The 12,473-nt window shown below is 40.3% G+C and overlaps 1 protein-coding gene across 5 annotated transcripts in view; it reads right to left on the bottom strand.

Moving 5' to 3' along the window:
* The window catches only part of Chd8 (chromodomain helicase DNA binding protein 8), a 75,897-nt gene that overhangs the window by 21,361 nt on the left and 42,063 nt on the right, over nucleotides 1-12,473 (bottom strand). For all 5 annotated transcript variants that reach the window (XM_057785798.1, XM_057785797.1, XM_057785799.1 and 2 more), the window contains exons 6-15: nucleotides 8,747-8,929; nucleotides 8,392-8,460; nucleotides 7,948-8,003; nucleotides 7,313-7,430; nucleotides 5,885-5,968; nucleotides 3,603-3,740; nucleotides 2,702-2,823; nucleotides 2,319-2,562; nucleotides 1,069-1,245; nucleotides 96-239 (exon numbers count right to left, since the gene is read on the bottom strand). In XM_057785798.1, coding sequence (XP_057641781.1) covers nucleotides 96-239; nucleotides 1,069-1,245; nucleotides 2,319-2,562; nucleotides 2,702-2,823; nucleotides 3,603-3,740; nucleotides 5,885-5,968; nucleotides 7,313-7,430; nucleotides 7,948-8,003; nucleotides 8,392-8,460; nucleotides 8,747-8,929 — 1,335 coding nt within the window. The remainder of the gene's footprint in view (nucleotides 1-95; nucleotides 240-1,068; nucleotides 1,246-2,318; nucleotides 2,563-2,701; nucleotides 2,824-3,602; nucleotides 3,741-5,884; nucleotides 5,969-7,312; nucleotides 7,431-7,947; nucleotides 8,004-8,391; nucleotides 8,461-8,746; nucleotides 8,930-12,473) is intronic.

A 12,473-nucleotide genomic window follows, 5' to 3' on the forward strand; every position in this document is an offset into this window, starting at 1 on the left:
AAGAAACAAATGCGATCATATGGAAACAAAATTAGTTCTCTACTATATGAAGATTGTAGATTATGAGTTAATACCTCATCAGACAGATTTCTTACCTGCTCCTCTGTCTTGAGATCTCCAAAATCCTTAAGGAACTCTGATTCTGAAGGGAACTGTGAAGGCTCCAAGAAATGGAGCAGGCTGAATAGTTCCTCTACAGTGTTCTGCAGTGGCGTTCCTGTGAGTAACACTTTATGCTCCTGTACGGGAGAAGCCAGAGGATTTGGAGAGATCCACCAAGCATGCAGTCAGTTGAGTTTTATCGACACTATGACCCCATCATGGGCCAGATTACTGCCTTAACTTTTCGTTTACTTACTCACTCAGTAACAAAAGCCATTTAGGAGATGCCCTTATCTGACAGACTAAAACTAAGTACTAGTAACTCAGAGTACACTAGCCAAATTCATGTCTCTCCACATTAACATAGAAATCCTAATCCACTCCTCTGTGGACTGTTTTTGTGGTCATTAGTTCTCTGTAATTCCTCCCAGTAAGGCTCCCCGCTGGAACCCCGGCTGCCCTGTGACTGGCTTGACAAAGAGAACGCACTGGAGTCGGAGTCCAAGGGCTCCACACCCCAGCTGACCCTTCTCCCTGGCGTCAGTCTGTAAGGAAGCCCACCCAATCCGGCCCACTAGAAGAAGAAAGGCCAGGAGTAAGATGACTTAAGTGTTCCAACAAATTACTATCAGCTGTCAGCTGCAGCAACATTGGTGACCTAGGAAAGACCACCAGGAGAACATATTAGATGAGTGTGGTCCAAGAGGCTCAACTAGAGAATCATGAAAAATAGAGTTGTTGTTTTAAATATTAATCTTTGGGATAGGTAACTAAGGTAGCTTCCCACTGTACCTCATGATTAAGAAGTACTCATTTATAGCTAATTTTCAAATCTAAAACTTATAATGTTTATGACTTTCAGAGGCCCTCTAATACGGGTTTTCATTCTAGGGCAGTTTTCATTTCATAGGAAAGTTAGATTAAATTTCAGATGTCTGTGTATATAAGTCACTTTGGAGTACTCACCAGGTCCATATGCTTCAGACTATCGAGTAGCTTGCAATTACGGTTCTTCAGTCTGTGGGCTTCATCGATGATAACACAGCGCCACTCAATTTCACGAAGCTCAGGACAGTCTGACAAAATCATCTCAAAAGTGGTGATCAAGGCATCAAACTTATATGCACCCGGGATGAGGCGACCCTAATTATGAAACCACTGCAGTCAGAAGAGGCACCTCCTAAACACGTGCCCACCTGCAGAGTTCTGCGTCTCCTTACATACTCACTACTACCAACTTCTGCCACTGTTTACATTCCCAACAGTCAGTGCCAAATCACAGACGTGATATGCACTTTTCTCGGCAGATTCAGCTTCTTGAAAAGAATAACATGTCTACTTCACTGAGTGGAGCTGGACACTTCTGACTATTGTATGCTTAGCTAATGTACATCTGTCTTAGATCATTCCTTGGTTAGCAATGAGGTGCACAAGATGTTGAGCAATGCTGAGACATACTACAGGGAAAAGTGGAAGCCGAGCCGACTCAGGGAGCTGAGGCAATAGCAGCACAAGTTTGAGGCCAACCTGGGCTACATATAGAGCCCGTATTTCAAAACCACTGCAATAAATAAAAATACAAGTGGCAATAGCTAATACAGAACATGTTAATATTGGACCGTAAAATTCAAATAATTTTAACAAAATTAAGAACTATAATATATGAGAAAATTTAGCTTAGAGATAAAAATCATTAAAAAAAGCAATAAATAATTAATTATACAAAATGGGTGATTCAAAATTTTTTTCTTTAGGAAAAAGCACCTATTAAAATTTCAGTCATTCAAAAAAAAAAAGGGCAATTGTATTTAAGTTTATTACCACATGTAAGTTTATCACTCTGAAAAATACTTTAAAACTCATCAGTGCTTTTAAAATTCTACTTAAATTACATGTACCAGCTGGGTATCGTGGTGCATAACTATCATCTTGGTATTCAGGGAGCTAAAGCCAGGCCAGGCTGCACTGCAGAACTTGACTCAAGCAAAGAAACCAATTCATCAGAATGATGCATTCATATGTGAAATCAGAACGGCCAGTGACTCATGGTGCCGGCTGGGTAGAAACAGCTAAGTCCAGCCCCACTATTGCATAAAAGAAGACCTTAAATCACAGAGAGCCTCAGAAAACATCTTTAACTCATAAGCAGCCCCTGAAATACTAGGTACGTAGGCCTACGTTCATTACACACAGCATTCCCGAGACATACCACTCACCCGAGAATCCTTACAGTACATTTCATACTGCTGAATCATCTGCCGGCTCGCCAGGCTGCCATGGTACACAATAGTGTTCATCTCCGTCCATGTGTTGAATTCTCGCTCCCAGTTAGTAATGGTGGACAAGGGAGCAATGACCAAAAAGGGACCGTGGATGCCTACATTATACACCTCCTGTAGGAAGGCAATCGACTGAATGGTTTTGCCTAATCCCATTTCATCAGCGAGGATGCAGTTCTGCCTGCAGATTTCAGGATAGGAATAGGAGAGAAGAATATGTCAAAAATTTATTATCTTAATGAAAAGAATCTACCTAGGAAAAAATATGTATAAGAATAATGTAGACTAAGCTTACATGTTATAAGATCACTTTTCTTTACCTGTTATACCAATTGAAGAGGAGCCAATTGACTCCTTCTAACTGATATTCCCTCAGTTGGTTCCTGTTTTTATATTCATGTGACAGCTCCAATTTCTTCCAGGCACTTGCCTGTGGACGATTCTAAAAAGTAAAAAATCTGAATTAGTGGTGCAGCGACACTTATAAAATTACTAATTCTAGTAGTTTAATCAAATGAAAAACTTGCTTGGATTATAATCTGTGAAATACATTTAAATTTATGACTGCCTGTTATTTTTAAAAGAAAGAATGCCCACTGGGTAACTTAGGAAGAACCCAGGAAACTACTTTAAGAAATTTGGGGTGGGGGGACTGGAGAGATGGCTCAGTGGTTAAGAGCTCTACCTGCTCTTCCAGAGGTCCTGAGTTCAATTCCCAGCAACCACATGGTGGCTCACAACCATCTGTAATGAGATTTGGTGCCCTCTTCTGCCCTGCAGGGATACATGCAGGCAGAGCACTATATACATAATAAATAAATAAAATAACTGTTTTAAAAAAAAGAAAAAAAAGAAATTTAGGGGGCTGGAGAGATAGTTCAAAAGTAAAGAACACTGGCCAGTCTTCCAGAGGTCCTGAGTTCAATTTCGGCATTCACGTGGAGGTTCACAACTGTCTATAACCATAGAAGGATGGGAGTCAATGCCCTCTCCTGGTGTGCAGACAAAACATCCATACACATAAAGTAAATAAATATTTTAAAAAAAGAAAGAAAGAAAGGATAGGTACATTATTTAGTCAACCCTTCTTTACATGTTAGAGAATTTTCACTGTAGAAAGCTAAATTAACAAAAACTTCTGCAAGTGGGGAAAAAAATAAGGCCTTGAAATAATAATCGCTTGCATTACCACATCTGTCATCCACGCCCACAGGCACCTACCGCCCTTCTGAGTTCTGGGCGCCTTGACTGGATCCGCTTAAATTCTCGGACCTTGGCCTCATCCACGTCCTCTCTCAGCTCCCACGTGCTGTCCTCGTAGGGCAGAGAGCACCACTTCACCAGGAAGTAGATGACAGGCTGCGGGCAGAGCCAAAGCAGCTCATTAAAGGGAAGAACCGGACTCTAATACGGGATGTCAAGGTATTAGCTCCATAGGTGCTGAAAACACCAGGCTGAATCCACAACTACATGCGCAAGGAAGAAATGCTGAAGCTCCAACAGAGACCCATTCTATAGGTGTCCACTGTAGAAGGGAAACAATACTTCTTCTCTTTTTGTGATTTAAGAAAGTCACTGCTGGGCTGGGGTGCTGGCCCTAGTATGCCGAGGACTCTGGGTCTGATCCTAGGCACCACAAAAATAAAATTAAAAAGATGATCACTCAGTCCTGCAAAAGTATTTCCATTATAGGTTTATATAAAGCAGGTACAATTGGACAGATCAGGCATAGCCAGGTGTGGTGACCCATGCTTTAATCACAGCACACAGGATCTATCTGAGTCCAAGGCCAGTGTGGTCTACAGAGGAAAGTGCTAGGCAGGAAAGGGCACACAAAGAAACCCTGTCTCAAAAATCAAAACAAAAAATATTAGGGAGAGTGCACTCATAGTAATCTCTAACTATGAATTCATGGGTTACTCCTTGAAACAGCTACCACTAAGGGTGTAAGTGTCTCAAATAGAAACGATCCAATGGCTCTTCCTTTACTGTGGTGACTCGAGCCATTCCATCTAAAACCTTCTGTACAAGTCACATGTTTCTAGCGTATCAACTTATTTTTCTAAATAACATTATTTATTTCTATTGTTAGCTAATGAAAAATAGATAGAAATCAAACCTACTTTGGAGAGGGAGAAATGAATTCACAGAATACTACTGTCAAATATTGGGAACATTAACTATAATATCAAAGGCCAGAACATTTTCAGCACACCAAGTCGTACATTTCAAAGGGTCCAAACCTAAGGCCAGTTACTTTTGGAAGGCCTTAAGGACGGTGACATGGAGCATAAGACTGCCATGGTAGAAAAGACTGAGGAGGACGTATATTGTATACATTATACTTAGCAGACTATTTAGACATTAGGTAGAAAAGACTGAGGAGGACGTATATTGTATACATTATACTTAGCAGACTATTTAGACATTAAAACATTAGTAGGCCCTGAGTATCTAAGGTCCTATCTGAGTTCCTCTGAAGTCTGAGAAAACAACTTTGCAATGTCACACAAGGAGGACTGACTCACGGATCCTGTTGGAGTGACATGTGGGAATGAACCTCATACTCATAAGCCTAGCTTACCACTTGGCATTGGTGCCTGAACAGAAATCTATTCTCTCCTGGTCACTGAAACAGGCCATAAAAACTTTGTGAACATTTTAGAAGAAAAGGAAGTCTGACGTGTAGATATAATTTAAGGCGGGGGTGAGTTCATTTTTGGCTTAGATCAAGTGTGACTCTTTGGAAAATGAAAAAGGAAACTTCAAATACATGACCGTAAACAGAATATGTTCCCTAATCTATAGAAGTTTTAATACAGTGATTCCCAAAACAGTTTATGAAAGAAATATTCCCAGAAAACAAACTTGAAAATACATATCTTGTACCCTCAGTCTAAATTTATACAACAGGAACTGTAGGTTCCAAAATGGTCCAAAATGACAAATGACAAGTACTAAATTGCTGGGCAGTGGTGGTGCACGCCTTTAATCCCAGCACTCAAGAGGCAGAGGCAGGTGAGTCTCTAAGTTAAAGGCCAGCTGGGTCTACAGAGCAAATTCCAGGGTGGCCAGAGTTGTTACACAGAGAAACCTTGTCTTGAAAAACCAAACCAACCAACCAACCAACCAAACAAACAAAAATGTACTGAACTAATGGTAAGTTCAGGAAATACAGAAAGCCGGAAACCTGTGGAGTGTTTTTATACTCATTGATTTAGGGATTAGTGTGCAGGGTCTCCACACAGCCTGAAGGAAAGGGAGAGACCACAGTGAGTAGCTCTTCTATACTTGCAAATGGAGCTCTAAGATGCATGAAAAGTTATCTCTAGTTCTTGTACTCCTTTGCCTTCCCACTATATTCTAAGAATCCCACAAAAGAAACTCAGAAATACCTTTTCAGTCCAATGGGTTTTTCGGCCACATCTGAAAAATAAAGGATTGGCAAGCAAACCAGCAGAAACCTGCAGAAAGTCTTTCATGTTTCTCCATGCCCAACTCACCTCACCATTGTCCTTGTCAACACTGTGAGACTCGTCCAATATCCTATCAACCTCTACGTAGTCTGGATTGAAGGGTTCTTCATCCTAGGTGAGTTATGAGACCAAACAGTAAGGGAGGAAAATCGCTGTCCAGTAAACCTAGCTATACCTTTCTATTTCATCTTTACAAGCTTAAAAAAATAAATTAATTGGAATTGTGTATTTTTCATAGCATTAAAATATATAAATTTTACTCAGGAGGATCTCTGTGAATTCAAGGCTTACCTGGTTTAGAGAGCTAGTTCTAGAACAGCCAAGACTAACACAGAAACCCTGTCTCAAAAAACAAACTAACAAAACCTATAAATCTATTTCTTACTGTTACCAGACACAGCATCTCTTCTCCCTAACAGGCTACTGGATGTTCTGGGTGCTTTCTGGTCTTCTGAGTACTCTCTATCTGTGGAACGAGTCACCAACACATATAAACTTGCTCTATTATATTTCATAATGCAAACAAATGCCTCTTCTTGATTATCACTCTGAAACTGTCTTTCTGCTCTGCTTTATTGAGCTTTCCCAAGTGTTTCACAAAGATGCCACCTCCATTGGTGGCATCTCTTTTCACTCTCCCTTATGCTTGTATAATACAGTTACAAGTCAAGGTCATGAAAAACTTCTAAATTGTTAAATATAATGGACACACTTTTTGTTTATGTAGCTTCTTTGCTTAATTAATTAGTAGTAGTCCTAGATATAAGAAATTAAATTTCCTTTATTAATATTTCTACCAATACTACATGAGAAATCTGAGTTTTAAAAGTTTTCTCAGACTGGAGATGAAGTTCAATTGACAGAATGTTGTTCAGCACAGAAAGCCATGGATCACACATCTCCAGCACATATAAACTACGACCCAGCACTCAGAGGTAAAGGCGGTTTAAGGTCAGAGTTACACAGTAAGTCAGCCTGATTGTCTCAACAAAACCCAAGTTTTCTCTTAGCAAGAAAGTTGTTTGTATCTAAAGAAACAGTTGATAGTTAAAAGTTAAAAGACCAGTATAGGAGAGAAGAGAGCGGAGTGTGGATCGGGCTACTTTATCGTCTTCCAGAAAATCCTCCATGCACAGACTTATCACAATCTCACAGTGCTGAACTTTATACCTCTCTAACAGACCATAACCAAGCCCAATAAAACAATGGAATGGTACCAATTAAATAATCAAAATTAAAATCCTATACTCATGCACACAAGTCAAGCATATCTTTTGCAGAGGCTGATAGCTTGGTAACTAATTTGTGCCAGGAAAGAAAGGGAAGGCCATGTGATGGGTACTGCTCTGTACTAGCAGCCCTTGAGAGGGGAGTCTGAGGACAGCCTGGATACAAGAGCCGGTCATCTCATAAAAAAGTAGACAGTAATAATAGTCAATACTGAGTCCTAATTACCTCATGGAAGAAGTGTCTCATCTGAGCCATTTTTGTTTTGAACCGCTTTAGTTTCTGGTGGATCCTCTTATCCTTCTCCAGCTGGGAGATAGTTGCCCACTCACAGTGCAGGTAGGAGCTACAGTGGGTGGAAACAGCCAATCACGCCATGAGAAACCAGCAACAGGTGGGGCACATGTGCTTTAACAGGAGACGGCCTAGGCCAATGTCTTAAAACTTGAACTGTGCAAACCACCTACTCTGGGACACATCTAGACACCCACACTTCCTACCAGCTACCAGCAATGCTAACTCTGCTGTTCACAAACTACAGTTTAGAGTAATAAGGCCTACACGAGGCAGAGCAGATTCCAAGGGATTTATCAGGGACTGCTCCCACCTCACTTTGCTAAAAGGGAACAGTCACTTTAATTCCTGAGACTGTCTGATTAGCCCTTGGAAAACCTTAGAACAAAAAACAAATAGACAAACAAACCAACAAAAAAAGGAGGGGATTAGGCATATTCCCAAGCACACAGGTCTCCATGAGAGACTCCTTCAGAACTTGTGGACTCAGGGTGAGCAGTAGTCTTGATGGGAGACCCTTCCCCATCCTGTTGACATAGGGTGAGCAGCTCTGACTGCATGTAACTTACTAGTTCTTATACTTGACAAAGAACTCCTCGGCCTCAGTGTACTGTCCAGAAGGAAGCTGAGAAGAAGTATAGAAATTATAGTCACTTGTATATCAAAGACAGATCTTTTAATTTCATTAGCACACGGCAGAACTTCATCCTAATGTTTCCTAAATATTTCATTAATCAAGGGACTAATCTGGCACCAGAGGTCTGAGAGCTAAAAACAGTAATCTTTTATCCATTGTAAACAAAGCAGTGAAAGAAGTGTTTTCTAGCTAGCTTTCATACAGCATCTTAAAACCATACCTTAGCAATATACTCTGCTATTCAAAGGTGCTCACTAAATAAAACTTGTGAAATGTGGATGCAGCTCAGTAGTAGAGAGTCCCTGTCACAGGGAAAATAAACCTATGAATGCAACATAAAAATGCTACGAATAAATTAAGGACAGAGAGGCCTCACCTCTTTCTTCACAACTCGCATGGAAAGCACTTTGTCCACAATAGCAGCATCTTCTTCACTGGGATTCTCCTGTAGCAAAAGATGTTGTCAGTCAACTAATGGTTGAAAGAACAAAATGAGTGTGGCCGTTCATGCCAATAACCCTGCACTCCAGAGGCTGAGGCAGAGGATTGCTGCCTGGCCTGTAGAGTAAACCCTATCTCTCAAAACAACAACCGCAAACAGTAAAACACATACACACACACGTGCGTGCGCACACACACGCACACATGCACACACACACACACACACACACACACACACACACACACAGAGTGCACAAGAGCAAACTCTCACACGGCTAATGCTAGCTTACCACAAAGAACTGCATGGAAGGCAGAGTCTCTCCATCAGGTTCCTGCACTGGTTCTGGGATGATGGGCTCGGGTTTTATTGGACCAGTTACATCAACCTCCTCCTCCTCTTCATCATCCGTTATCTTTATATCCAAGTCCTCTGTATATTTTTTTCGTTTAACTTGGCGGTTTGAACGTCTCTTCTGTAGAGGAAATACAAAGTGAGAATTTTTTGAGGCAGCGACTCATGTATCTGTGTTACAGGTTGGCCCTGAACTCAAGTATTGATATTACTTCCATGCCACTTCTCAAAAAGAAAACTTTGAAAGGTATTTGCCTATGCTAGACGTACATTTTATTCCAAAGTTCTCATGAAAAAACAAAACTCTGTGTGTGTGTGCACGCGCACGCGCAGTGTATAGTTCAGGTGTCAGGAAACTTTTGGATCAATTCTCTCTGTTCACCTTAGGTTCAAGGATCAAATTCAGGTAGTCAGGCCTGCATGGGAAACTCTTTTACCCCATGAGCTGTTTCCATTGGCCTTTGATATTTTGACAAAAATATCCACTTCCATATGTAGTCTTCTGTCACCTTTTCAGTTAACGCTACTTCTTTTCTCTTTTCCTCCTTCAGTTTTCTTTTCCTTTTTGGTTTTACAAGGCAAAGTTTCTTTGTGTAACAACCCTGAAACTGGGCTATTCTGGAACTTGCTTTGCACACCAGGCTGGCCTCAAACTCAGAGATCCGCCTACCTCTGCCTCCCAAATGCTGGGATTAAAGGCATGGGCCACAAACTCCCAGCTCTTCCTTTTTTGTTTATTGTTTTTATAAGGCAAGTCTCTCTCTGCACAACCCCAGCTGTCCTAGAACTCACTATATATATCAGGGTGGCCTTGAAGTTTGCTTCTACCAGCAGAGTTCTAGGATTAAGGGTGTGTGCTGCCACGCCTTCAAGTTCAGTTAACAATATTCCTTTGAGACAGTTTTCTCAAGTCCCTATATTTTTAAATTTTTTAAATTTTTATTTTATGTGAACGGATGTTTTTGCTTGCAGGTATGTATGTATGTCTGTCCACCACTTTTACACCTGGGGCACACAAAGGTCAGAAGAGGATGTGGGACCCACTGAGCTGCCATGTCGGTGATAGGAATCCAACTCAGGTCCTCTGGAAGAGCTGTCAGTGCTCTTAATCACAGAGCCACCTCTCCATTCTTGAGACAGTTTTCTTAATAAATTTTAGGTCGGTTGGGCATAGCAGCACACGCCTTTAATCCCAGCACTCAGGAGGTAGTCAAAGGTGGATCTGAGTTCAAGACAGCCTGGTCTACAGAGCTAGTTGCAGGACATCCAGGGCTACACAGAAACCCTGTCTCCAAAAATCAATAAATATAATACATATATATTTATATCTATAATAATGTAACACACACCATATAAATATATATGTATAGGTATATAAATGTATGAATATTTATATATCTATGCATATATAGACATGTATATTTAGATCTACTTTATTCTTCCAAGTGGTTAAATAAGTCATTTTTACTGTAATTTAATATTTGCAGTTCATAATACAAAAACAGGGAAGCAGAAATTATTTTTCGGCATAATATATCCCCAGAAAAAGAATCAAATTACAGAAATAATAGAATTGAGCAAACTTTCATAACATAAAATTACTTTGTAAAGTCAATATTCCTAGGGTTTGGGGGATGGCCCAGTGGTAGGGCACTTGCCTAGCACACACAGTCTTGGGTAAAGTCCCTCAGCACAGCAAACAGATAAATAAATGAATCAGTAACAATATTCCTTTTTGGAGGAGGACAGAATGCAGTGAAAAAAGGATACCATTTATAAAAGTAAATACTAGCTAGATGGTTAAATCTCTTAAGACATAAAATCATATGAAGAAAAAAATTTATAGGTTATAAAGACAAATTTTGGTAAATGGGTATATAAACTTGATTTAAAACATTTGTTTTATTCCAAAGCCACAGAGAAACCCTGTCTCAAAAAACCAAAAAAAAAAAAAAAAAAAAAACCATTTGTTTTAATTAGAGAAGCTGATCCTAAAATACAGAGAAATAAAACAGTTATGCTGAGAAAGAAACCAAGAGAAAAAAAAATATAACTTAAAAAAGCCCTAAAGAGGGTAAAAGATCTCTAAAATTAAAACTTTAAATACTGGTGCATATAGAATCTCTGTGTGACTTTCTTTGGGGCCAAACGACTGTGGGAACTGGGCAGGACAGAAACCCCAACAAGCTGGCCCTCCCTCATGTTACAAAATACAAAATAGAAACCACTACAAGAAAGGACTCCCCTACTCACAGAGTTAAAGAACTAGTGTCCCAAAAAGTGGTGCATCTCCAAAAGTAATTTACAGACTTGATGTATCCCTGTCAAAATGACCACAATCCTTTCCAGCAATAGAACAAAAACCTTAAAATTATACGGAAGCACAAAAGACTCCAAGTACCTAGAGTACCTGAGCCCAAGAGCAATGCTGGAGCTACTGCACTGTCTAGTTTCAGTCATACCACAGACACTAGCAACTCTATGTACCTACATCAATAAAACAAAATTCCAGGCTTTCTCAAGGAAAAAGTTGCTGCACAGCAAAGAAATGATAACCATGGGGAAAAGCGGACAAGGGATAATATTTAGACTATATAAAGTTTAAGGTTAGAAAAGGCGACTCAGTGGGTAACAGTGCTTGGTAGCAAGTCTGACAAGCTGAGTTCAATCCTTGAACCCACATAATGTAGAGAACCAATCCCAGGAAGTCATCCCTTGATATCCACATGTGCACTTTAGCATGTTGGTCCTTTAACATACACAGACACACACAAATAAATAAATGTAAACATTTATTTTAAAAAATTCAAAAATAGGGCTGGAGAGACGGCTCAGAGGTTAAGAGCACTGACTGCTCTTCCAAAGGTCCTGAGTTTAATTCCCAGCAACATGGTGGCTCACAGTCATCTATAATGAGATCTGGCGCCCTCTTCTGGCCTGCAAGCATACATGGAAGGAATGTTGTATACATAAATAAATAAATCTTTTTTAAAAAATTAAGAATTCAAAAATAAGCTGGGCAGTGGTGGCACACTCCTTTAATCCCAGCACTCGGGAGGCAGAGACAGGTGGATCTTAGTGAGTTCGATGCCAGCCTGGTCTACACAGTGAGTTCCAGGACAGGCTCATAAGCTACAGAGAAACCTTGCCAAAAACAAAACAAAACAACAACAACAACAACAAAAACAAAACCCCAAAATATGAAACACCCAAATTACAAGTCATCCAATCAACAAATGGCAAATGAAATACACAAACAGCTCTCAAAAGAAGTAAAAATGGCAACTAAACTTTTGAAGACCAGTAGTTTAAGATTGGGGGGGGGCGCAGGCGTGAGACAGTCCAGTGAATAAAGGCACCTGCCACCAATCCTGAAGGCCTGAGTTTCATCCCTGGGTCCCACGTGGTGGCAAAAACTGACCCTTGTAAGTTGTCCCGATGACTGTAGCCTGCCCCCTTCCTTTAAAAAGTTCAAAGGGAAAAAAGGCTAGCCTGGGCTTCACAGACAGGGTCTTTAAAACACCGCTAACAACAATGTTCAACATCCTTAGCCATCAGAGAAATGCAAATAAAAACTATATCAAGATTCCATTTCAGTCACATCACAAGTAAGAAAACAAAGGTGGGCAAGGAAGGGGTAAAGAAGCCATTAAGACTGCTCGCAT

Source organism: Chionomys nivalis, chromosome 12 (genome assembly GCF_950005125.1).
Source record: "Chionomys nivalis chromosome 12, mChiNiv1.1, whole genome shotgun sequence".
Classification (NCBI taxonomy): Eukaryota; Metazoa; Chordata; class Mammalia; order Rodentia; family Cricetidae; genus Chionomys; species Chionomys nivalis.